The 26,927-nt window shown below is 50.6% G+C and overlaps 1 protein-coding gene across 9 annotated transcripts in view; it reads left to right on the top strand.

Moving 5' to 3' along the window:
* The window catches only part of Agap1 (ArfGAP with GTPase domain, ankyrin repeat and PH domain 1), a 483,149-nt gene that overhangs the window by 367,465 nt on the left and 88,757 nt on the right, over positions 1–26,927 (top strand). For all 9 annotated transcript variants that reach the window (XR_015450541.1, XM_004868376.4, XM_004868378.4 and 6 more), the window contains one exon: positions 3,194–3,355. Coding sequence is in view for 8 of the 9 variants with exons in the window: in XM_004868376.4 (XP_004868433.1) it covers positions 3,194–3,355 (162 nt within the window). In the remaining variant the exon portion in view is untranslated. The remainder of the gene's footprint in view (positions 1–3,193; positions 3,356–26,927) is intronic.

Raw genomic sequence — 26,927 nt, forward strand, 5'->3', positions numbered from 1 at the left:
GTGGGGACGATTCTCAGAGTCTCGGGATTCAACCACCTGGTGCCTGGAGCACCTCCACCTCTAGAAGCCTGATAACTGGACGTGTCCTCAGTCATGGCCAGGTGGCCCCGGGCAGGCGTGCCTAGCTCAGACCCAGTGGAAACACAGAGGCACTGCTGTAGAGGGTGCCGAGGAGAGCCAAGTAAGTGCTGTGGGGCGGAGTGCTGTCTCCCAAGGCAAGGCAAGGCGTTACTTCCGAGCGTAGACAGCTTCTTCCACGTGAGCCGGAAGCTTCTTTCTGAACCCTGAATGTTGGGTGTGCATCTGCTGGCCTAGCGAGGTGCTGGGCGAGATTGTGCCTTGGTTTCTTTCTAGGCAAATTCAAGGCACGTGAGCCGGTGCTGAGACTACAGTGTGTTTCACCTGAGTGCCCTGGTGATTCGCAGAAGCCTCCAGGTGCAGACTGATGCACCTGACTGTGTGAGGCTCCTTCTCGACCCTGCCTTGTGGAGTCTTCTTCATCGACTAGGATGGACAGACAGGGAATGCCAAGAAGGCCGAGACCAAGTGCTGCTCGAACACAGACAGAATAAGAGTAGAATGAAAGCCTTCTCTGCGGCACAGAGTTTAGGTTATGAGCACCTCTTGTTTGCCTGGAGTGCAGGACAGGCAAGGGACAGGGAGAACAGGGAGCAGCCCTTCAGCTGTCCCGGGGAGCAGGAGTGCTAGTTAGGTTCTGAGAGACAACAGCAGAGGCCCAGCTGCAGGTCTGCAGTTCAGAGAGGTGGCATGTTAGCTTGGAAACAAGTGTCACTGACTCCAGGTGCCAGAAGGAAGACGAGGGAAGGACAGATGCAAACAGACGCAGCCTGTCCCCTGGTGAGGGTACCCGAGGGACAAGGTGGACAGATGGAACTGTGGCCCCAGGCAGCAGGGACAGCTGGATTTGCCTGTCTTGCTCTTCAGCCTCCACTGTCAGAGCTGAGCCCTCCCAGGATGGCACAGGCATGGTGACCCTTTCTTTCCCGTGGCCTGGTACCAGGCCTAGCATAGAGAGGACAGGTCAGAGGCTGATGGCTTGAAATCAGGGCAGAAAATATTGAAAATAAACAAAAATATTTGCTGTAGGGCTTGAGCACTGAATAACACACAGAAGAGTTGTTTCTGGATAAAGTAATGATCTTGGGGTCTCAGACCAGACCCCAGGGTCAGCCTGTGGTTTCTGCACACTGAAATGGCACAGAAAAATTACACAGCCACACCCCCAATGTCTGTATGGAGGGTGATGGAAAAATACGGTGAATGTGTAACTTAACAACCTTATTCCAGTAAAAGACACATTACCAAGAATAATCAGTTAAGTGTGTTCACAGTGAGAGGGAGTATTTTCAGGGTTCATGGTATCGTGTCTTTTACTGTAATAAATATTTTCATTTAAACCTTCACCTTGTTAATCAACCATTTATAACAGCGCCTGTCAAATTAAAATGTAAGGTCTGCCCTCATCCACCTGACTCACTGGGCCTGGCCCCCTGCGACTGCTGGCGCATCCCCAAAGCCAAAATGACATGAAAGGCCAGTGTTTTTACGGATTCAGAACATGGTGCCCTGAAGACACGGAAGGGCCTGCAGAGCTGCTTCAGAGGTGAGGGGAGTATCTTGGAGGAGGTGAATAGCGATGTGTCTCTTACTGTGATTTTTAAATGTAAACATTTACCATATTTTTTTATTAAGTTTATTGGTACATTTTAGGCATACAATACAACTACATTTGAGAAAGGGGAAAAATGGATACCATGTTTTTAATCATAGATCTCGTCCAGTGTGGTATTTAAATTTTTGGGTACATGACCAGGGATTTAGCTCAGTGGTGCCGCTGCCTGCCTCGAAAGCACAAGGTCCCGAGTTTGATCCCTGGTACCCAAAATAAATAAATAAATTAATTAATTAATTAATTATTGGGTGCAAACCAAGACTTCAGGAAGCTTAGCATTATGAAGCCTGGGATGACCTAGAGCTGGAGGGGAAACAGCCGTGCATGGTCCAGCTGGGCAGCAGAGCCCAGTCAAGGGCAGGTCTGGCTTACATGGGAGCAGGGCAAGTGGAGAGGCTGAGCCTGTGAAGAAATGGTGCCTTCAGGGAACATCTTGAACTAGGGGGATTCGGGACAGCTTGCTGGACGTTGGGTGAATGCGCCAAGGGGGTAGACCAGATGTCTGGTGTGGAAAGCCAGGAGTTGGGCAGAAGTGGAAAGGAGCCAACTTTGGAGGAGGGAGCATGAGGGAAATGGTTGGTGCCCAGCCACTGTTGCAGCGCCCTGAGGCCCAGCTGTGGCTCTGGTTTTCTCAAGGATGATCCTGCAGCGTTTAGAGAGTACCTGATGTGCACTCAGTGCTCGGAAAGTAGCACTGGGCAAATGCAGTGCAGTGCTGCACCGAGCTTTTAGAGTCGTGAATCAAGATGGCTCCAGAATCGGAGGCACACGCTGCCGGGCTCCTCCACTTAGCTCCATGACCTTCTCTTTTGTAAAGAAAAATAATAAATGGAGTTTGGCTCACAGTGAGTTAGTATATTTGTGCACTGGTTTTTAAAAAAATCTTTCTAAGTAGCTTCAGTGAATCGAAATGGGCAGGTCTACTTTATCAACTTCCAGACACTGTTACAGGACATTAGCGAAAGAACCAGCATTTATGAAGGGATGTAATGGTCATGTGCAGTGTTTGGGATGAAAAACAAAGACTCAGAAACACCTCCTCTCCTGTGCACCCACAGAAGCAAAATGGTTTATTTAAGATGATGCTTTCCTATGAATTCCTGAGTGTCTTTATTTCATTCCTGACGTGTCAGGCTAATTACGGGGAAAGAAAAATAAACAACTACAAAGCATAAGCTCACCACTTCGGTGTTCCGGAGATCTTGGGTTCTGAACGTGACTGTCTAGGACTCGAGCCATGCAGAGTAGAGAATTTTCAGTCTCCCTAGGGTCAAATGGTGCCAACAAGTGCCTGCTTCTGGATAGCAGGTGTCGCATGCCAAGGAGCTCCCTGATCTTCACAGACCAAAGGCCCCAGGCCTCCAACCCAGTGGTCTGGTGATGGGGATCATGTGCGGGGCCGCGCATGATGTCAGAAGAGCATTGCTTGACTGTTGTTGCAGGCCTTCTTTCTCCCGTGCTTACCTTTGCATTCTTTTACCTTTTCCGGTCCGGTGGCAGACACAGGGCTGGGTGACTCCGTGTGCTCCAGCCCAAGTATCTCCAGCTCCACCAGCCCCAAGCTCGACCCGCCACCCTCCCCCCACGCCAACAGAAAGAAGCACCGGAGGAAGAAAAGTACCAGCAACTTCAAAGCCGACGGGCTCTCAGGCACAGCTGAAGGTAAGGAGTCCCGGGAGGCCAGGGGTGAGCGTCCGCACTCATGAATGTTCCTCGTTGTTCCAGTTTGTAAAGTCATATCCCTCAGGGCCACCGGTGAGCAGACGCATGGCTCACCTCGTGTGCCGCCCGTTTGTGGGGGCACAAGAGGGCCCTGGGATCTCCTTCTCTTCCCTGGCTGACTCTATGACTCAGCCAAGGCTGTGGTCTCACTCCTGTCCCTGGGCGCTGGTAGATGGAATTGCTGGCTCCCACAGTGTCCTGTTCAAGTTCTGTAGCCTCACCCCACCTGGTACCCTGGGCCAGAGCATCCACTCCTAGTGAGGGGTCTGTGTGATGCATCAGCCTCCTTTAGGGCTCCCTGCCACTGGCTGGACTTAGTTCTCAATAAGACAGCTGTCTGCACTCTGGCTTTCGGCAACACGTTATGGCAAACGCCCCTTCTGCTAGTGCCTTTTCACTTTTTGCTCCGTCGGTGCTGTAGCATTGTAGCTATGAGTTTGTTTGTCTCCATTCTCCTTTGACTTGTTGAGTCCTTTGTGTCCATGATCACAGAATGTGATCTTTCTGAAGCGGCTCCTTCAAATGCATTTATACTTTTTTCCCACAGATGCAAATGGAGAAGATATATGCATGTGCATACACACACACACACACACACACACACACGCCCACATGAGGAGAGGTAAAATTAATGCAGCTGTAATAAACAAGGTACAGAAACACTTCAAAGGAAGATTAAAATTTCGAAACAGTTTTGTAACGTGAATTAGTGTTTGTGAGAGTCTGTCTTCAGCAAGCATTCCCTGTCCTCAGGCGCTAGCTTTGTTATGTCCTTCCTCTTTCTCTGTTTTCACTGTGCTTTTCCTGAGAACTGGGTAGTGTGTCCCAAACTCCAAGGTGTAAGATGCTGGCCCTGTCCAGGGAAGTGGCCTGTTCCCTCCTGCATCTGGAGGCAACACTGAGTGGTGTCCCAACCTGTGTGAGGAGCCTGTGGACCAGAGCCCCCTGGCTTACCGTCTTCATGGGCCAGAGGCCTTCTTGCTCCTTCACCATAGTCCTTCCTGCCCCTCCAAGCCTCCTGCTAAGAAGGCTGACCGCTGAAACCCGAGTTCTCAGGTCATGCTGCTTGAGGGCGATTCTCCTGTACAGTGGCCCTTGGTGCTTGTCATTAATTGGTTCTGAGAAGCAAGGTGAGCACCAGAAATAACAAGCACCAATCCAGTTGTTTTGGCTGGGAAGGTTAGCAAGGCACAAGGCAGTCGACACTGACAACTTCCAGCCTGCGTGCAGAGCACAAAGCCGATGACAAGAACTGAGACAGAATTCTCAGAGCAGAGCGTCTGGAGCCCAGGCTTGATGCACCTGAATTTTGACATCCGATTGTAACGGCAAGAGTAGAAGATCATTCAAGGCCAGCCGGGGCTGCACAGTGAGTTTGAGGCCAGCCTGCTACCAAGCAAGACCCTATCTCAAAACCAAAAACAAAAAAACGTAGAAAACCATGATTATGGGTCGGAGCACCCACCAGACACCAAAGCCCTTCCTGCTGGACAGGATTCTTCGGCTCAGATGCCGCGCCCTGATGAGACCCTCACCCAGCGCACCCGCAGACCCGGCACACGCGACCGCAGGGCGCAGGAGGTTTGGGGTCCAGCGTGGCCTCCTCCTGGGCGGCCATGTTGCCAGCACTCCCGCTCTCCGGCACGTGCAGGGCACAGAGGGGGACTTCCTGCCTGTCCTCACAGATCAGTCTCTCCCAGTGTATGCCACGGTTTGCAGGTGGTCTGTGGCTGTGTTTTAAAGTCACAACCTGGTGGAAGCTAATGTCCAGGCCTACCTCTAACAGGTTATGTACCTTTAAATCTTAGCCCGCTCACGCACTGGCTGTGGGTGAGACGGAACCCTACTGCACGTTAGGAGGAGTGTGTTCAGCCAGCCATGAGTTTGAAGGAAGTTGGAAGGGTGGCCGTGAGCCTGTTGGACCCCTGGGATACCCTGAGTTTACTTCCTGAGCTCATAAAGCTGCCCAGTGTGCACCGGGATAGCATGTGACCAGGTTGGGACAGAGGACCCGGCTGTCACAGGCCCCCGTTCATTAAAGGTGCCACTGCTAAGATGGGGACACAGCAGAAAGGCAGGCACCAGGGAAACAACCGAATTAGAAAACCACTCCAGGGCCCCCGCATGGAGGAGCGAACGGGTGACGGGTTCAGAAGTTGCAGCCTGGGGCCCAAGGGGGACCCTCCCTTGCTTTTCCTAGTCACGTCTTTCCAATCAAAAAGAAGTGGTAAGTTCTTCATGCAAAAGTGTCATTTTTCCCTGAGGAAAGTTGACGAATGAGGCATGAGTCAGCTGCCGAGCACCCTGTTTCATCTCTCTAAGGCAAATTTTCCCCCACATTTTAACATTTCTAAGATCAGGTTGTCGCCCTACCATTGAACTCATTTTAGATTCAATAATGTACAAGATTTTTCCTAATCTTAATCACTCTCGGCTCCTTAAAGTGCACTGTGTAAATCACCCAACTCAAGGTGTTCTTGAAATCGAAGAGGGCTGTGTGTATTTTGCCTTTGGAGGATGCAGTTGAGCTCTGTGAAGGGATTTCTGTTTCTCGCTTGCTCACCGGTGGCTCCTGGTGTGGTCTCTGTCACCTGGCCTCGTGCTGAAATCCCACAGTTGGAGACGGCAGCAGCTCTACAGAGGGTGGGTGCAGTTGAATTTTGTGGATTTGATCTGCCCTGTTGGAACAAATGACTAGATTCAAATCTCTGACGAGTGGAAGAAAAATGAAGTCTTGTCGGCTGTCAGCTGATGCACTCAGGGTCCTGGGGACACTGATGGTGGCCTGGAGCTGCCACTGTACTGCGGAGTTCCCCGGGGCTGTGTGCCCGGGTGTAGGGAGAGGGCAGGTCTGGGGTGGAAGTAGGAGGAGAGTGAGAATCTCCGTCAGGAGGGTGTGACCTGCAATGGAGGGACGTGTCCAGCTGGTGACCCAGAGGCCAAGGGAACCCCAGGGGATGCTCTGGCCCTATGCTCCTCCTCTCCCCATTCCTGTGCCCTCCCTTGACCAGGTCCAACACAAGCCAAAGGGCCCAGGGGGTGGGGGCCGTACAAGGGCCCTGGGGCCGGTCACCCGTGCCTGGGGAAATACGGACTGCTGCTTGTCCTTCACAAGAACTGTGGACATTCTGGCCCTCTGGGCAGGGGTGTGTACTGTCCGCGGCTGCCTCTTCTGGGGTCCCCAGGGCTTCCTGCGTGGGCCTCAGTGCCATCCCTGGGGCCCGGAAAGCAGGCGAGCCCAGGAGCCAGCCCTGCTGTGGAGGGGCTGGGGGGGTGGTGGTTGTGACGAAGGATGGCCCCAGGTGTGCTCAGGTGTGCATCCAGGGGAGGGGAGACCCACGGAGTGCCCGGCGGTCCCGACTTGTCCTGGAGGCCCCCAAGGTGACTGGGGCCCATGGGCGGGAGCTCCAACATGATGCAGATGGGTGTTTAAAGGACACTCTGGGAGCCCAGGCGTGGCAGAGGCGGTGACCTCCATCCTGCAGGGGACACAGCTCTGGCCGCCACTGTGGAGCAGCTGGGGCCCTGGGACCAAGCTGGCACCACGGCCATGCTCCTGGCCAGACCCGAGTGTCAGGGTGTGCAAGGGAAGCTCCTGGGCAGTGAGGAATTTCTCCACCTGTAACGACCTGGCATCAGTGGGCATGTCTTTGACTCACATCACCGGCCGGGTGTCCTGTTGTCTAGTGTCCAGCGGAGAGGTTGTCATTGCCAAGACGAAGCTGTAGTCGCTGCTGTCCCATTCCGTGGCTCCGCGCCTGTGATCCTCAGTAGTTTTAGGACATTCGTGCATGTTTGCCTCCGGTGCTCATCTCCCTGCTTCCCCAGTGCAGGGCGGAAGTGGATAGAGGTTAAGTGCCTTTCCTGTCCAGGGCCGGGTTGCAGGTAGGCAGCAGAGCTGTCTCTTGATTCTCTGCCTCACACTCTTTCCACCAGACAAAAACCAAGTCTTTGAGGTATGTGGAGTGGCTTTTGGATCCAGGAGTGGAGCAGACTGAAAAGCTTCCTTGATATTTCTCGGATTCCATGTAAAGACACTGACTTTTATATGGGTCCTAACAGCTAGAAATTGTGTAGCAAAGATCTTCCTTTTAAAATGCAGGGCCTTTCTGGATGGATGCACCCAGTCCTGTCATAGGAGGGGTATGCAGAAATCCTGGCATTCCCTCACCCTCGGGGTCACCCTGGTGCTTTGTCCCAGAGGTTTCAGAAGCAAATTTGTTGCATCCTTCCCATCCCATTCCTTTCATGGTTCCTTCTGGATCTTTCCTGAACCGTTGAATGGTTGATCCTGGATGGGTATGGAAGGGTTACCTTGGACAGTTGCAAACAGGCCTCCCTGATGCGGTGGAAAATGATTGGTCACCATGGCTGCGCTTGCTAAGCAATCAGAGGTGAGGCCCTGAGGTGCTGACAAACTTTCATCAACCCCGGGTTGGCAGAGGTCATTTTGGACTGTTTTCCTTTGCTCTTTCGAAGGAGACCCTTGGATTGTGGATCATTTTATTCTTTCATCAGCTACAGAGCAGCCATCACAGGGGACACACATGTTTGGCTTCTGAGAATAAAACTTAGTTCCTTTCTCTCCCTGCTGAATTCAGAGCTTTAATGTGGAGATAAAACACTCCAGCAACTGTGCCTAGGTCCTGGGACATCATGTGTGGATTTCCAGAAGACAGAGATGTGCTCAGCTCGCAGAGTCAGGGACAGCTAACCTGTTGTAAAACTTAATTTTATATTCTGCAGACTTAGTACATAATGGCTCTTCCCTTGAATGGGATTCTGCAGAAAGCATCCCTTTTGCATTAAATGCTATCTGTTTTCAGCCTAAATACCCATGCTGGTGATGGAATTAGTCATGAGATGGGGTTTTGTTTTCACGTAGATTCTGAGAAACAGATGGTGCTACTCTTGATCAGTTAGCTTTTACCTTTGGAAACTTTATTTTATTAATTACTTGATGATCTGGAAAGCACTTTAGGAGAAAAGAAAGAATCACACGTGAACGGTGTACAGCTGTTTTTTGGTTTTTGTTTTTTGTTTTTTTCCCCGTGCACACTCATTATTCCAGGAAAGCTGGGCGTGGGTACTGGTTGTGTTCATAGCTGTGTACTCTGGGCTGATGTTGAGTAATTTGGGGATTTGGGGCATGATGACTGGGAGGGCAATTTCTTTCTTTCTTTCTTTCTTTCTTTCTTTCTTTCTTTCTTTCTTTCTTTCTTAGTATATAATAAGTTCCTAAGTGTCTTCTTAGCATGGCATTCTCATCTTTCCTCGCTCTTTGGATGCAGGTAAGACTCGTGCAGGGGTGAACATAAGGGAGAAGTTGGGGCCCGGCCTGCTTCCTGTCTACCTGAGCTCTCCCCGGCTGGGTGGAGGGGGAGGGAAGGGAGATCCCTGAGGACTGGTTGTTCGAGTCTTACTGTCAGTCTGCCGTCCCCTTTGTCTCCTGTCTGTGAACCTCCCAGCAGCACTCCCTGTGTGTACCCCTTGTTTAAATTTTGGCAGCCACCCCGATGAGAAGTCTGCCTTGCCAACTCCATAAAAACTCCAAAGCCAACAGTAATTTTTCTTACAATAGGATCTCCTTAAACTTCCTCATTGAACAGTGTGTTTGTTAGTGCATCAGAATCATCTCGTTGAGCAGCTAATTACAGTGCATGTGGAAAACCACCCTTAGACTCAGGACAGCTTCCTGGCTGCCTCTGCGGGCCTTGGGCTAGTAGCACAAGAGACACAGGACAGCCTGAAGGACTTGCCTCCTCGCCACAAACTGAGGACAAACTTGCTGTAACTGAATAGATTGGGTTTACTGGCGACATTGACATTGGAGATGTGGTACTGTTGACTCAAAAGGCATCCTGCCGGGTACAGTGCGGCTGCCACAAACACCCACAGGCTGTAAGCACTCTCGGGTCCTTTGTGGAAGTCGGCAGGTTGGAAATAAACAAAGATGAGTCGATCACAGCAGGAGGAAGCACAACAGAGGATTCGCGTCTTGATAAACTGGCAGCCGGGAGTGGATTTGTGGTACTTTTTATGTTTAAGTCTATACAAACTGAAGGCATTAGCTTGAAGTCCACAACTGCACATTGAGCACCCACTGCATGGAGGGTGCTGTGCCTGGTACTGCAGGTGAAGTGACCAAAGTGCCCTGCCCTCAGCGGGTACAGCAGTGGAGACGGCTGCAGTGGGGGTCACTGGCACCCAAGCGTCTGGGTTGCCTGGGAGACGCCAGGGCACTGTGCAGAGGAGCACACGTTCACTTGGCATTTTACAGAGGGTGAAATATCTCCCATCGCGAGGAAAGGAAATCTGAAGAGTGACCATGGATCCGTTTTACAAGGTGGCTGAGGATCCGTGCTGCGTCCTTTGGAAACTCCAAGGGCAATGGGACAGATCAATCTCCAGGCTCCCACTCCCCACCAAGCCGCCTTGCCCTGCCAAGTGCAGACTGCGTACACAGTTCCGCTGCAGTGCAGGTGTGCAGCGAAGCTCCGCGCCTGTCTTCCGCCTGGACTCAGAGGGCTCTTTCCGCCTGTGGGGCTCGGTCCGGCCACTGTCCTTCTGCGGAGAGCACATTTCTTCTGGGCCACCTGGGAGGGAAGCTCACCCAGCTCCGAGCCCCTGGATCGGCTGGCTTTCAGGACACCCAGGGAAAGGACTCTGAAGTCCTCCTCTTGGTCTCAGAATATCTGCTCTCCAGGGCTCTGTCACTTAGCAGTGACAATGTGACCTCGGGGACCAAGGTCCCAGCAGGCAAAGAAGCAGGGCCAGCTCTGGCGTGTGACATCACCCCGCTAGAGTGCTCTTCATGGTGCAGATGCCTCACCTGCTTCCACATGACACCCTCTCCCTATAAGAGAAAGTACAGGGTTCCGGGGGGAGCACAGTGTTCTGAGGAGGTGCCACGCATGTCCACGGCTCAGGCACAAGGCCGTTGTGTCCCAGCCTCATGCAGCTGTCCTGGGCTCCTGGGCTGTGCCTGACATGCACAGCCAGGCTTCCGGACATGCCAACACCAGCCACGCTCAGTTGTCCAGCCGAGCCTGCTCCATGTTCCCTGCCCTGTGATAGTGAGACACCCCTGCCATGTAGCAGAGGCTTCCTTCCTCCTCCTGGGGATGCCAGCTGGGCAGTGGACCCCGCCGGTGCGAAAGCACTTGGTAAGTGGGATGGACTCAGTCAAGTGCCTTGAACCCTTCATTTTAGCTCAGGATGCCGCACCAGAGTACTGCAGACCAGGTGACCCAAAAACAGCAGATATGGGTCGGGGCATGGTGGTGCACCCCTGTAATCCCAGCACTGTGGAGCCTGAGGCAGGAGAATCACTAAGTTCAAGGCCAACCCGAGCTACATAGTGAAACCCTGTATCAAAAAACAAAAACAAACAAAGGCACGGGTTTGCTCCTTGCACATTGGAGGCTCAAGTCCAAGATGAAGGACTGGCTCCTGTGAAGGCACACTTCCCGGCTGCAGACAGCCACCTTGCTGTGGCCCAGGGGCCTTCCTTCACGTGTGCACGCAGAGGGAAGGGACCGAGGGACAGAGCAAGTGCCACCTCTCCCAGGAGACCTCTGACCCCATTCTGAGGGCCCCAGCTGACCCTGATCACCTCCCAGAGACCCAGTCTCCAGCCGCCGTTGCGTGTGGATGTTGGCAGGTGACACTGATTCCATAAACCAGGCAGCTTTCCACACCCATCCGCGGGAGTCAATGTCCCCATGCCTGCCCTGAGCCAGCCACCCTGTGCCATTGAAGGAACCTGCTGCACAGTCTACACTGCCCTCCCCGCTCCCCTCTCCTGGGCCCTGTGATGGGAGGTTAGGAGTCATGAGATGGAAAGGAAGGTGGCCGCCCCTCAACACATGCTATCTGTGTCATCTCACGGCGTCCCTCAGACTGCCCTGCAGTGTGGACGGGGCAGGGCGTCTGTCTTCCCAGCTGAGGGCAGGGTTGACTGAAGGCAGGTACTTTGCCCAAGCCCAGCAGGGGAGTGCTGCCTTGGGCTCTGCACCTGCACCCTCCACCTGGGCATGGAACAGAGCCTCCTGCGGGCCCCAGAGGCAGCCCAGGGACACCAGAAGGTGTTCCTTGCTGTGTACTTCCGTTTCCTCACCACACAGCTCAGCAGGGCCCTCCCTCCACTGCTCACCACTGCCCTTGAGAAGTCAGGAGCTGTCCTTCCTCTGCTGGTTTTGATCCTGCGTGGCCTCTTCCTCCGGACCCCTGTTGTGTGGCTAGGGAATGGCCTCTTGGCAAGCAGACTTCTTTTCTCTCTTGTGTGCATGTGCACGCCAGTACTTTCTGATGACAGATGCACCTCACTGCGGCTGCTGTGCAGACACTTGAGACATGGGGCCAGCCTCTTGGAGTCGTTCTGGACTCATGGACATTTAACTCGGATGCGTGAACCAGTTTTCGTGTCCATTCTAAGGGTAATGTGCTTTTTCTTCTTTGGATGAGCAAAGTGAGGCTGTTTAAGTGCAGTTTGAAGCAGAGGCAGGAGAGGAGTGATCCAGTGAGAGTCCCCATCATCCCATCATTCATTTGAGCCCCGAGTCACTGATGTGAGTGCTAATGAAGTGCCCCCCATGGCTCCTGGCTCACATTTCACTGAGATGTGTTAATAACGTTCGGGAGAAGACAGGGCTCGGGATAAGCTGTTTATTTAGTAATCTCTACTAATGCCTTCCTCCCTTTCAACTCTACCTCTTTGCGTATAAGACAAATAATAGGCACCAGGTACCAAGCCCTGGGTGTACCACTGATGAAAGAAGCAGGTACAGTGGAAACTTTAGCAGATATCGCCCCATGAGTGCGCGTGTGCGCGCGTGCACACACACACACACGCAACTTAACTAGGGCTTCTTTTGTACGCAGGACATGGGGAAAATTGGCCATTTGTGTGTGGGGTAATGGGCTTTGCTGCAATATGAAAATCTATCAAATGGTTAGACTCAATGACATTAAATCAGAATTCATGAAAAGCGCCTACTGCACACAGTTTAATTCTATTTAATTTCTTTAAGGGCGAAAAAAGCAAAAGGAAAATGTTTTAGTTTCTCTTAAGCTGATTTCTCTCTGCTTTTCCTTAAAAGTGCCTTTCTAGTCACCACACAGTGATGTGATCATTATCTGCCACCTCGTCGCCCTGCTGCCTCTGCATGCAGTAAAATGAAAAAGAAGGAGAGAGGAGCCAGGGGAGCCTGTGAAGTATGACTCCCTACCCCAAGACTCATTGCCCGCGATTCGTACCGCTTGACAGTAATGATCTTATTACAGTACTGCGGACCTTGAAGAGATTTCATGAGGAGAGGGAAAGGACGAGCCTCGTGTAACCAAGTGGCGCTGCATATTCCACGCGTTTTTGATCACACACTGATTGGGCACAGTTTTAGCCCATCTTCTACTCAATTATGCATGGCCCCTGTGCTCCTCAGCTAGTCAGAAACACTGATGGCCACGGCCTGGGCTTTGGCAGGCAGCCAGGGGTTTGAAGTGCCTCGCACACCGTCATCCGGGGTAAGTGCTTTTTAGTTGGAATTGATTACCTTTCTTTGGGTTTTGCTTAATAGCAAAACTACATTTGGAGAGGGCTTCAGGTGAAAAATGGACATATTAGCCATTTAGAGCATCCCAACTCCTAGTCAATTTTTAGGCTTCCCTTGTTTCCGTCTAATTCCTATGTAATGATATAATTCTTGGTGCTGTTTCCCGCATTTGCTGCCAAGCACACGTGTTGAGCATGGAGGACCAGTGCAGTTGCATGGCCACCGATTTCAGGTTCTCAGATTAATCCCAGGAGGACCCCAGGTTTGAGGAGATCTGTCATTAGTTTCTATCTTGGCAGAAAAGCATTAATTACCTAAAGGCATTTTCATCCGCAGGAAGATAGGTAATGACTTCTTCTATACTCAGTGAAGCAAATGTCAATGTGTCTGGGTCTGAGGACGTGGTGCTGCCCCGTGCTCAAAGGGGCTGTCACCTCACAGCTGACCCGTGGCTTCTGTCCCATTTCTGGTCTCTGACCTGGGGATATTTGAAAGGATGGGACATTTTTGTACCAGAGTTATCATAACATTGCCCATGATGAAGAACACGTAATTAAGCAAATAGTAAGAAAAAAACTATTAGAAACGAAGAGTTTTGCTTCTTCATGTTACCCTTAATTCTGATTCTTGACATTGTTCTAGAATTATTAGGAAAACTTCAGGCTTCCTTTTCATGTGTTTTTGCACAAGGCCACAGAAGCAGACACCCAGAGTAAGTGGTCATGGTGAGAGGCTCCTGGAAGTGTCTCAGGTTCACTAAGAACATGGTGTCCGGGGGCCCGGTCGCCCAGCAGGGATGAGAATCCGAGCATTTCTCCACTGGGCATTTCAATAACTTGATTTGACTCTTCCTAATGAAATAAATAGGTAGCTTTGTTCTTTTACTTGATTTTCATTTGGGGCTGTCATGCTTTCTGGAGGTGGGAATAATTTTTCCCTTCAGTTGGTTCTCTGTGATACATGGTAGGCATGGTTACCAAAGTAGCCCCGAGAGAACTTACCAGAGTCCTAACTTAAGGTTACACACAGGATTATTATTTTCCCTTTCTCAATTTCAAATAATTTCTATCAAAATGTAGAGTTGAGACTGCCTCTTTAAAAGAAAATCCATCACAAAATAGGACATCAGACTTGACCATTAGCAATAATATTGCAGCCAATTCCATATTCACCCTTTGCTTCATGGCAGGAGCTGCCATGAACCTTTTACCTGCATCCCCTGGCAGCCGTTGAGTCCCCTGGGAGATGAGTGCCATTATCCGCATTTTCACAGCTGAGGGCCCGAGGGTCATAAAGTTTAACTCACTTGCTCAAGGCCACAGACATGGGAAGCTGCGAGGCTCAGACGCAGGCGGAGCGGCCCCACCCGCGGTCTGCTCTGGGCTTCTCAGGCCTAATGACCTCCCTCCCTATGGAAGGTTCCGTGTGTCTCTTCACGCTGAGTCTCACCTTATCTGGGACTTTACCTATGGATTAAGTTGGCATTTTTAAAAGGATTTTATACTAGGTTGTCAAAAGAATATTTCTCAAATGTACAGTATTAGGTTAATTCAACCCATAAAATCCTATGTCTTTTTACCCATGGCTATGCACCAACTAACTGACTGACAGAATGTATCTTTATGACACTTGGAAGATAGCAAATCTGCAAGTCGCCAGTGATCAAAGTTTTAAAAGCTGTCGTTTTAGGCAGTTGGGTCTATTGGGAAAACTGTTTACAGCAATGTGGGTTCACCTGGACAGGTGAATCCATTTTTCACAATTACAGAAAAGCAGAGAGGTTGTACTTGCAGCTGGTGTCATTATTGTTTCATTGACCTGGGAGGCCCAGTGAGCCACATTGAGATCCACAGCTACATTTTCTACCCCCCAAACCCCCAAAGAAAACTCCTTCGTGTGGAAGTCAGCTAGGGATGGGAGGCAGGAAGATGAGGAGGACCCACCTCGCAGGAAGCCCGATCACGGACCCATACCCTTGGGCCGGGAGAGCCCCTGCTCTGGTGTGGTTTGGGGCAGTGTCCACCCATCTTGTCGCCAGCTCTCAGGAGTACTGAAGACAGGTGTTTCCGGCCTCCCCAGCCTGCCTGCTCTTGTAGGCTCAGGGACAGGGCAGAGGGGGCTTGTCCCTGTTTCTCATGGGACAGCACAGGAGCACCAGCCCCTGCCCAGGCCAGTGCTGGGGCAGGAGACAAGCCCACCCCACTGCCTGACCTGGCCCTGTCACCACCGACGGCGTAGACTCACTGCTGGACACTTGTGGCTGTGTGACTGTCCTCGGCGACTCGTTCCTTTCCACCTCTGACTCAGCTGCCCTTCCCCTCAGTCAGACTCCAAGAATACATCCTGCAGCCTTGTTGGCACACTCCGCCACCCAGAAGGCCACCACGCCTGCACAGGCCCTCCGCAGGTGGCCAGGCTGCCTCCCCGCCTGGGCAAGTGTCACAGGAAAGAAGCACAAAAGCAGAGGAAAGCTGCCCCTCTGGGCCCAAGCTGCCCCTCTGGGCCCAGTCTCGGGGGACAGTGGGGTTCTAGCATTCGTGGCCAGTGGTCGGGTCCCTCATGGGCAGTGCATCGGCCGTGCCCCTTGAGAATGAGTATAAAGGTCCCAGGCGAGCATGGGCCCGAGAGACTGCTGTGGCCATTCTTGGAAAGCGTCCTGTGCCACATGCAATAAGTGTGACCAAGGCAGTGAGTGGGACAGCGTGAAGCAGCATAAGAGGACCTGGCACCGAGGGCCCGGGCAGGGCTCACCACGAAGCTCTGGACCAGAGGCCCGTGGAGGAGGCTGGTGCCCTCCCGAAAAGCTCTGTGTCCAATGTCAGGGAGGTGGCCGCACTGGCTAAGTGCTGGTGCAGAGTCGGGCAGTGTGCTGTGTGCATGTTCACATTTGCTTGGCAGTGTTCTTTAGAATGGGCTCGCTTTCCCTTCAGTTCAGCGTCCTGGCTCTAGAGAATGTCACTCGTTTCATATTTCTGCATCCTTCAATTTAGAAAGGTCAGTATAAAAATATTTGCATATTCTCTAGGTTCCTAACCCCATACTGTTATATGCTGGTATTTAGAGGACTCACTGTATCCAAGCCACAAGGTAAAGCAGTTTTGAAACATCAAACAACATTAAGGGGCTAAAGGGAAACAGATCTGTTTTTACCTTTATCCGTTGGGTGATTTAAAGAGGGGAGATATACAGAAAACTCCTACACAGGACAGTCTTTAGGGATCGATGTGTATCCGCATACCTCTCCAACAACTGGAAAAGTCCTAAGCATTTACCACGGGGCACCCCCCCTTTCTAGGGCTCCTGGAACGAAGGCAGTGGCATGAGGCGATCTTGTTTCATGGGTAATTACGGCATTTCATTCTGCAATTCCTTATTCTAATGAAGAAGAAGAAATTTCTCTTTTGCTGAAACATTTCTTTTAAGGCTTTTATTTCTTCTCATTGCTCTGACTTTGGAAATGTTCTTTCTGCCTCTTGATTGTCTCCTGTAAGGTCCTCTTGAATGGTGAGTCGGGAAATTGTGACTGAAAGGGAGTCAGCCAGCATTGCAGTGGCCGGGCATCCGCTGGGTACCTGTCGGTCTGCTCGGCAGTGGGGCTCCGTGTTCCCCGGACAAGGCCAGCCCACACAGGCAGGGACCGTGCATGGACCGGGGCATGACAGTAGCAAGAAGGATGCCAGGCAGATGCCCACGGCAGCTGGGACTCACCTGAGGGGCCAGGCTCTGGGGCTTCCCTCTGGCAGGGTGGCCAGGCACGCTCCTCGTCCTCCTGTCTCAGTGATCTCACCTGTAAAGCAGGGATGCTGTCCTTGGCCCTCCAGGACTGTCATCTGGATTCACTGAGTATATCTGTTTTGAGCACAAAAAACAGGGCCCAGCGCTCAGGACAGCAGACTCCCCATATCGGGACAGGGTCTACCAGCATTCCTTTCTTGGCATTCAGTTTACACTACCAAAACATTCCTCTTGGAAGCCAAATTATATGCATTGTGTTTACCGATTTTATTGGTTCACCCAAGAAAGACTCGTGGAGAGCACTACATTCTGACATTCTGTGCTTCTCAAATGTCAGAGACAGTCATCATCAGAGATTGTGCGTTCTGTAGCCCTGGCCCACATTTTTAGTGCTGTTCTTCACATCACCGAGATGGCAAGCTGCTGATGCCCTTCACACCTGTGGATGAGTCAGCAAACATGAGCAATTCGTGGAGCTCCTTTCCCTAAGAACCGACAGCAGGGTGTGTAGCACACTGTGATGTACAACCGCAGAGAAAAATGCTTGACCCTTCACTGGGGAGAGCACAGTGGCCCTTGTCCCTTCAGCCTCTCCAAATGGGCTACACGCGTGCTTGGTAGTCCGCCTTTGCCTTGGGGCAGCATTGCCTCGCATACACATCACAGTTGTTTAAAACGTTTCCGAGGGTTACAGCCCCTTCAGCTTAGTCTGGTACTTGCTGGAATCTGGGGAGATCGACCATGGGTGACCCCGACTTTCGAAGGAGAGGAAGCAGAGTTCTTCCTGGGCCTCCATGGAGGGGCTGAATATTTCCTTTCTCCAAGTATGGTTTCGTGTGATACAAGCCACTGCTGCCCAGAGTTTCATTGCAGAAACAGAATCCCCACAAGACCCTCTGAAAGAAAAAGTTTGGGGAGTGTTGTCTTCTCTTAGAATTGGAGATGCTCACTACCAAATGAAAGGCTCTGTCTAAGAAAAAGCGTTAACTTACCTGAGCCCTTTGAAACCAGCTTTGGCCTCAACCCTACCCATGGGCACCTTCTGTCTTCTCAGACACACTTGGAAGATGCTGGGGCAGCCAAGAAAGAGCACTGTGTTTCTGTTGTTCACCTAGCAGCACCCAGGAAGTCCTGATGTCTCCCCACTGCTCCTCTAGGAGTCGGTGAGCTGAGGGGGTTTCACTAACAGAAAACCCCGGACACCCTGCGGGACAGCAGGCCCTAGTGTTTTAAGCTTTAAGCAGCTCCAGTGCTGGAAACGGCCCCCAGGGCTGCTGCCTGCTGGTGGCCGCCAATGCCCCACCAGATGCGCCCCAACCTCCAGGTCCTCTGAAGCCCCCTTCCAGGTCACCCAGAGTTAAACAGTGTAACGTCCGTGTCCCTTTTAGTAACCTCGCGGTTCCGTTGTCTCATCAGCCTGACACAGTCTCAGGGCCGGAATCCACCAGTGCGTGAGGCCCATTGCCTTCAGTGTGTTTTCCAAGCTGGGGCTTCATGCGTTCCTGATGGTTGGTGACACAGAGTGACTTTCCTTGTCATTTTCACACAGCGTGATGGTTAAAGATGATGTCCTTTATCAGGCACACCTTGGGATTCATTTCCTTGCATGCAGCTGAAGACGTCAGTGCTTACACACACAGAGCTGTGCATTGACCTGCTGGTAGGGCAGTGGGGTAAGAAGTGTGTCCTTTCTCTCCTGGGTTTGAGAAGCTCGTCGTCATCGTTCGTCATCGTCATCCTCAGCATCATCATCCTCAGACCTGGTATATACTGAGGCCCCGATTCAGCCGCAGCCCGGTGACACAGGCCCCAGACAGGAGAGAGAGCACACAATGTTCCAGGCTGCAAAAACTTCTCAGGAAAGCATGATGAATTTATTTGGCCTTTTTTTAAAAACCAAATCAAGAATAAGATGCAACACATAGCACCACAGAAGTAAATGTGCTCTTTAGAGCTTTGCTTGTAAATATATCTTCAGTTCACTTAAAGGTGCACTAACCACTACTGTTCGTATTATTAAAGTCCGCTTAAAGAAGAAATGGCCTGTGTGTGTCTCGGGTGGAAGGGGGTTATGCGGTGCAGTGAAGGGCCCTCCTCGCAGTGTCACAGTCCTGACGGTCCCTCTGCTGCTGGGGCTGCCCCGGCCATCGAGCAGATTCATAAGCTGCACAGAGCCCATTGGAAGTCATCCCCGCTGTGACCCCATTGCGACTCTTTCTCCTCCTTGCGACTCTCTCCTCCTTGCAAGCGTATTTTCCATGCCTGACTTCAGGCTGCAGCTCACACATCTCTGGTGTTGCTCTTCCTTCTTTCTTACCTCTGTCCCTACTCCCTCCCACCCAACCCTCGAAAAAATCTATTGTGCAAATTGGTTTGGAGATCAGCCTTGATAAAATACCAGTCTTTGCCCTCCCAGCCCTGTGCGGTGTTATTAGCCATTCCTGATGATCTGGATATGCATGCCGAAGACACCACAGCGGGCTGGAAGGTGTGCGCAGATTAACTGGGGGCTCTCCGACCATTTGTCATGCAAATAGCGGTGCCAGTAAACTGATAAATCATTTTTCTCAAGATTGAAACCTTTTATCAGTTGTGTCAGTTTCATTATTCAATAAACGATTAGTAGCAGCATTGTCTTTTAGTCATCCGTGGTTAACAACAGAGCTGCTGCCGGCAGAGTGGCCACTTGACACCAGCACCCGGAGTGGAGACCCTGCGATCGCCCACCACTCCGCCGGAAAGGGTGCTGGCCTCCCACCCGCTGCCACGTGGCAGATTGGAGTCGAGTAGCAGACAGGCATCTTCTGATTTTTCACTTCTCCTCTGACACACAGATCATTTCTGCTGTAGTTGGGAGAATACTAAATGGGTGGGCATTTTTCTTTTACCTCCTGCTGGGCCTTTTTTGCACTTCAATTTAAATGCCAGCCATCTTGATTAGAGAAGTGGTGGTGTTCCAGCACAGACCTAAGTCACTGGCCTCCAGCTGGGGCTGCAGCCCTCCCCTGCCAACCTTTTAGCTACCTTTTGGGGGTGCTCTTCAGCTGGGGAAAGAGAAGATGCAGCCACAGCTCCCCTCCTGCAGGTAAAGCCCTCTGGTGATACCCAGGCATACATTTGAGTAGCAGCAGTATCAAGTGATGATGCTCTGATTCATGGAAACAGTCATTTCAGAACCCCACCAAATCAAGGTCGTCAAAAGGCACCTGGGTGTTTTTTATAAATTGGGAGCCACCAAGAAAGATTGATCTTTGCCAGCATTTACTTTTTTACCCAAGCCTAATTTATCAGAAAAAAAAACATGCTACCACTAGCTAAGTGGAGGAGAGAAAAAGAAATCACTTGAGTGTATGTGTCATCACTGCTCTACCATCTTACCAGAGTTCCCTGATTCGGCCACTAGTGGAGAAGATGGTGGGCTGGGTGTCCATACATACAGGCGTGTGTGTGTGTCTATACATTTGTACAGTGCTCCCTCTTCATCTATGATTTTCCCTTCTGGGGCTTCAAAAGTACTCAATAGAAAATTCTAGGTGTAAACCATTCATGAGTTTTACATTGCACACTCTTCTGAGTAGCACAGTGAAATCTCATACCTTCCCTTTCTATCCCATCCCAGCTAAGAATCATCCCTATGTTCAGTGTATCCACCCCATGTATAGCACCTGCCCGTTAATTACTATGTAGTCTCGATTATCAGACCACCTGCTGGAGTGTCCAGAGCTTGTCTTTGAGCAACCTCTGTTTTACTTAATAATGGCCTCAGTGTGCAAGAGTAGTGATGGTGGTGATTTTATTCTAGTGTATTTTTAGAAGTATTTATTGTGCTAGCCACTGTTCTTGATATCTTACTGTGCCTAATTTATAAGCGTAAGTTCTGTCATGGGTGTGTACATGAAAGAGAAAACATAGTGTAGATAGTGTTTAGTATTATCCATGGCTTTGGGTATCCACAGGGGCCTTGAACTATGTCCCTGCAAATAAGCACACCTACTGTCTATGCATACTATCTGTAATAAAAACCAATAATACAGTTTTAGAAATTATTCTGAATTGTATCCTGATACTTTCAAAAGCTTTGCTATTTTCACACTCGGGTAATTTCTCAGCATGGCGTACATTTCTGGGAACACAGCCTCTGCAGCGCCTGTGCCGAGCACGTGGTGACTGCCCAGGGCATCAGGCTGACCCTGTCAAGGTGTTTGTTCATTGTCTAACAAGGAACGGTCTCCAGTGCTCCTCAACCGCTTCAGCTCTCCAGGGCAGACGGTCGCCAGGAGCCCTAATAAAAAACTATTTTCTTGCTAACTGAGAAGTTCTGAGTCCCCTCAAATGGAAAGTTCTAGTCTCCCCTTTTAATTAGAGTAGTTTGGTCCCTTCCATAGGAAGCGGACTTATTAAGGGAGCATCAGGTGCCTGTGCTAATGGGACGTTCTCTAAAGTGTGAGCTTTTGGGCTCTTTCGCCTTTAGCCTTCGGGGTCCCTGGGCCCAGTGTTATACGTGAGGGACCAGCAGTTTGGGTGCGGTTCGTTCACTGGTGCCTGTTCTTGTATACTGAAATGGACCCTGACCTTATTCGGTTCAGGGATTAACTAAATCTTGTCAATAACTTGGAGGACTGATGGGATATGGACCGACTTTGAGTTTTGCCCAGCGAGGGTGTTTACACCGATGACCACTGTCACCATCACTTTGTAAAAAGAAGACTGGAGCAGCAGCAGAGGAGGCACAAAAGCACAGGCTGAGTGCTGGTCACAGACCTGCACCACCAGAAGTCACGTCCCTCTTTCTAATTGTACTGGAGATGAGTGGAAATGTCTTTGTGTATTTAGGAAGCCATGTGCCATGACAGCTGTGGGAAATCTGGGAGAAAAAGCTGCAAGTGACTAAGGCGTGGGTAGAGGACTTGCTGGCTCCAAGGACAGGACTGAGAATACAGGCATGAGTGGTGAGCCCACGCCGAGTCCTTTCATCCCTCAAGTGGAGGTGAAAGAGTTCTTTACTCTCGGGACCGGTATGAAAACCAGGAGAAAACTGGGAGGTTCCCAGCACAGTGTCCGGTCAGCCCGTTAGGTGATGATGCATGGTGATGATGCTCATGGCAGTGATGGCCGTGATGGCAGGTAGAGATGACGGTGGTGATCTGGGAGCAGTGGTGGTGATGGTGACCATGGTGATGGTGACCATGGCGATGGTGACCATGGTGGTGGTGAAGGACGTGGAGACAGTGGCCATGGTTGTATGGTGCGTGTGGTGAGCCACGGTGTTATGAGATGGTAACGGGCAGCTAAGGAGCCTACTGACTGTGCTCTCACGGTTGGGGTCAGGTCTGAGTTGTGTACGGCAGGGCCGTGCTCTGCCTTTCATGGAGTGGTCTGAAACCATTTTTTCAGTAATCTGGATGCATGTCCAATTTAAACCTTCTACACCAAGAACATGGCATGGATTAAGAGTAGTCTTACTTTAAAAGAACAGAAAATGAATAGTCTCGTAGAAAATAGATCTGCTTCTAATTGCTGTCAGAAATCGTGCCTTCAGGCCAATCGTCAGAATTACCAAGTTTGCAGATATCCTCCAAAAGATTGGTTCTGCCTGCAGAGTCCCAGCACCTTGGGAGGATATGCCTCCCTGCAGGCTAGTTTCTGTCTCTAGATCACTGGAGAGCTGCAGACTATGTTCTCATTTTTGTCTTTCCAATTACAAAAATAATACTGCTTGTGTGAACTCCAGTAATAAAAAGTTGTTTGGGAAAAACAGCACTGGGATCCCCCTCATCCATTCAAGGCCCTGGTCACTGAGCATTGATTGCTGCGCCCCCTCCGAGCCTTTTCCCAGAAAGTTGCACCCTCAATGACGGAAGGAGTCAGCTGTGACAACCTGTGGGAAGGGGCTTCCGAGGCAGCGAGTGGCTGAGAACAAAGGTCCTGAGCTGAGAGGACCAGGCCAGGTGAGCAAGGCACACAGCATGTGGGACTGGGACAGAGCCTGCGTCACCAGAGGATTGCACCTCTGCCGCGGAGATGCACGGAAGTCCTAACCCCCGGTACCTGGGCATGTGACCTTACCTGGAGGCAGGGTCAGTGCAGATGTGATTAGTCACAGTGACCTCAGGTGGACCCTTAGAGGTGAGGCAGACTCACACGAAGATGGAGACAGCGATGGAAGTGACAGCCACAGAGCAAGCAGTGTCAGGATGTGGCCACTGTCAGCAGCCAAGAGAGAGACAGACAGACAGACAGACCCTCTCCTGGACCTCTGCCCCCAGAGCCATGAGAGACCAAGTATCTGTTGTTTGTTTGTTTTTATTTTGTGTGTGTTTGTTTTGTTTTTGAGACCAATGTAATTCAAGCTGGCCTTGAACTTGAAGCAATCCTCCTGCCTCAGCCTCCCGAGTGCTGGAATTACAGGCATTTGGCACCATGTCTGGCTAAGTGTCTGTTGTTTTAAGCCCTCTGGTTTGTACCGCTTTGTCACAACAGCCACAGGATACAAGTGCGTGGTGCTCTGCTTTCTGAGTTGTACCAAGCACAGTGGGAAGTCAGTAGAGGGTGTGTAGGAGAGTGACGTGGCCCGGGGACACTCTGAAGGTGTCCTTCCTTCCGGTGGTCATGCGGGGAGCACTGCAGAGGGCCAGGAGTGGAAGCCAGGGCTGGCGCGGACGGTGGGAACAATGGTCAGCCTCCTCATGGGCACAGCGGTGACTGAGATGCAGGCTGTCACTGAGAAACAAGCTGGTGGGATTTGCTGATGGAATTGATGTGGGGAAGAGGAGAGGAGAAAAGAGAGGGGGAGACCAGGTGGGAGAGAACTACAGAGTTGGAGAGGCGGAGAATGCACCTTTTATTCTATTTGTGTATCAATTGTTGATAGGCGATAGACAGATACATTTTACTTTCCTAAGGTAATGGTGTTCATGTCCAAAAGGCACCAACAACTGCTTGCAGCCACATGGAAAGGACGTTCTGTTACAGCTTGCGTGGCGACTTCTGGTTGGGCATTGAAATGGTCACGGCAGTGTTTCAGTTACCACCAGACTGCTGGGAAGTCCCTGCATGTATATCCCCACATGCTCCCGAGTCACTTCAATGGAGCATCTCTCTGCCTTAGCGGCAGCTGGACTTACACATTTAGACTGTGCTTTGACAGCCAGACTGTCCTGGAATTTGGGGCAGGGACTCCATGAGAACCAGGCAGATGTGGAGGAATCCCTGTCCAGAGCCCACAGGAGAAAACAGTAAGTTTCTCTCAGCCACGTGCCAGGAGGAGTCAGCTTCCCCTGGGCAAGCAGTGGCTGCAGAGTAAGAGAGTGACTCTCACATGCCAATTTTGTAACAAGAGAGACACAGAGAGAATGGTAAAAAGTGCCATCAGCCCTCCTCATAAGTGGGGATTGGCTTTTGCTATGGGATTCCTGGTAAAAAGTATGTCTGTCTCCCCACGTGGGCTTTGAGGGTGGCACTCCTCACCTGTCCCTGTCCCTCCTTGGTGAATGCAGGACACTTAAATATTGAAAGGCAGGGACAGGCTCGGGGATGGACAGCTGCGTGACAGCTGTGTGAGCCCTGAAAATCTAGGTGCCATGAAACTACCCGCCTTTCCCAACAGCTACAGAAGTGAATTCATAACGCCCTTCAGTTTCATTTATGCTCGTTTTTGCCTTGAGTTCAGTATGATCTCAGAGTAAGTGCACCTTAAGCTTCCTCTGTAGGTGTGAATGGGAGCCAAGGAGCTGGACACGAGGCACACAGCATGGGACACCTGCCCTGTGTCCACTCCTCTTTTGCTTTGCTCCCGGAAAGAATGGCACCTGGTGGTCCCAGGACTCCACAGACTTAAGTGCAAAATTGCCCACATTGCACTGACCGACAGCACCTCCCTCACTCCTGTCTCTTGTTGTCTTCCTTCTTTGGATGGCCCTGTGCCCCTCTCAGTGTGTTGCCTCATTAGGATGAGGGGTCCCCATGCACTGGTGAGGGTTCCACTGCACAGAGCCCTGAGTCAGAACTAAAAAGGAAGGATAGGCATGGTGGCATAGCCCTGAATCCCAGCTACTCGGGAGGCTGAAGCAAAAGGATTACCAAGGTCAAGGTCAGCCGGGGCAACCTATAAGACCCTGTCTCAAAATAAAAAACAAGAAGGGATGGAGATGTTGCTGAGTGGTGGAGTGCTTGCCTAGCATCTACAGGCCCTGGGTTCAGTCCCCAGTACTGGAGGGAAGAAAGGAGGGGAAGAAAGGAGGGAGGAAAAAGAAGAGGAAGAGGAGGATGAATAAAGGTAGTAATATATGAAAACTACACCAGTGGTACACATGTGGTGTAGATTCATGTGTTGAAACTGACTATGATCTCAGTAGTTCTATGGAATAAGGCAATTCATATTTCTGTTTCTTGCAGTTTATGGATTATGATGAAAGTGGGCAGTAGGCAAGTTAAAATTTCTATTGTGGACAGTATTTTCTCCATGCATTACACTTTCTTTCTGTATGGATTTATCGTCATTCCTCTGTCCCCTGGGCTGTAGCACCGGGGGGCCTGAGGCCATTCCCAAGTTCCGACCTTCCTGGAGGCCTCATTAACCGAGTCTCGGTGGATTCCATGAAGCCTGCCTAGCATGGCTCAAGTCTTCCTTTTGGTTCAACTCTGTCACTGTTGTTAGAAGACCACTGCACTGTGCTGATTAGATGCTGGGGTTTGATTCTGCTCACCATCTCTGTAGTTATCTGGGAGATCATTTCTGCTTTTAATTTTTCTAGAGCCTCATTCATCTGTTTTGTTACTTCCTGTGCTATCAGTTCAGGGTGTCCAGGTGGTTGATTATCAGACTTTTCCACCTCATTTCCCCCAGAATTTGCCTTTGGTGAGCTGGAAGTCTGGGATTGTGCCTTGCTTAGATGTCTTCTCATTTCTATTTTTTGTTATTGGTACTGTCCTTGGTTAAATTTCTGGGTTGATACTTCAGTAATCCTTATTGTAAGTATCTTTGTTGCTTGTATTTAGAATTCTTATGGAATGATTGCTTCTCAGAAATGTCTTCCAGATATAGCTGGTCTTCAGATTTTTGAGTCTCTAGTGACTCTGGGGCAATCTCATTTTTGTTATACCAGGAAGGACAACTGATTAGATCAATCACAACAGCTTAGCCCAAGTGATACAATCAGCAACACCATTGCATCAAGTACAGCTTAGAAGATGACAATTTGTGGTAGTTATTACTCTATCACCTTTAACCATGTGAATTAAAGAAAAATCGAGGACAGCCCAACATCTGTTTATAGTGAATAAACTCTTCAATATAGCAACTTTACCCTTCAGGATAGGGAGTTAGGAGTTGGGGATGGAGGGATAGATAGGTAGAAGGATAGGGGAAGGTTAGCAGTGAGGCCAGAGGACACAGGAAGATCACACAAACTCCAGGGAGCTGTTGCAGACAAGAGGAAAAGACAGAGTGAAAGAACAAAGACAAGAACAGAACAACCTAACAGCAATAGGGAAGCTAGAAACTGTAACAAAAAGGGAGATGAAGAACAATGTGGGAGAGCAAGAGTGAGAGGAAGAGAGAAAGAAAAGTAAAAAAAAAAAAAAAAAAAAAAAAAAAGAAGAAGACAAAAAATTGAAATGGAGAAAAAATGAAAAATTAAAATTAAAAATAAGAGAAAAAAATAATTTTGAAAATAAATAAAAATGAAGGTCCTCCTTCAGGGTATGTCTCTGCTGTCACAATAGACAATGTGGGCAGCAGTTGTGCAGATGTAAGTCAGCGAGTCTCAGCAAGCCATTAGCAGACTCGTGAGATTCAGGCAGATTTCTGGCTGCAAGTCCCAAGCTGAGCTCCCTGTCCTCCTGCAGGGTTGAACTCTGCAAGGTTCTACTGCAGGTTCCAGCTGCCCTTCCCCTGAAGGTAGTCCTGGTCCTGATGGGAGGCGGTGATCCCTCCAACTTACCAAGCACAGTGGTCTGGTGTGCCTTTATTGCAGAGATTCTCTCTGCGATGTGGATCCAGGCACAGGCGCAACCAGGAGGCCCGGGGGAGTGGGCGGGGGGTTGTTGTGGGCGCCCCAGCAGCTCAGCTCCTCCCTGGACCACTCCTGGCTGGGAGGAGCGTGTGGGGGCGGGGCGGCGCCCATGGCTCCACGAGGCTCCGCTCCTCACCGCTAGATGCTGGGGTTTGAATTCACCATGAGCAATTTTTCTCAATGAGGCAAAGCTCAATTCTAATCCTTAAA

Source organism: Heterocephalus glaber, unplaced genomic scaffold, assembly GCF_053883595.1.
Source record: "Heterocephalus glaber isolate CG9 unplaced genomic scaffold, H.glaber_assembly_v1.0 deba00001004, whole genome shotgun sequence".
NCBI lineage: Eukaryota > Metazoa > Chordata > Mammalia > Rodentia > Bathyergidae > Heterocephalus > Heterocephalus glaber.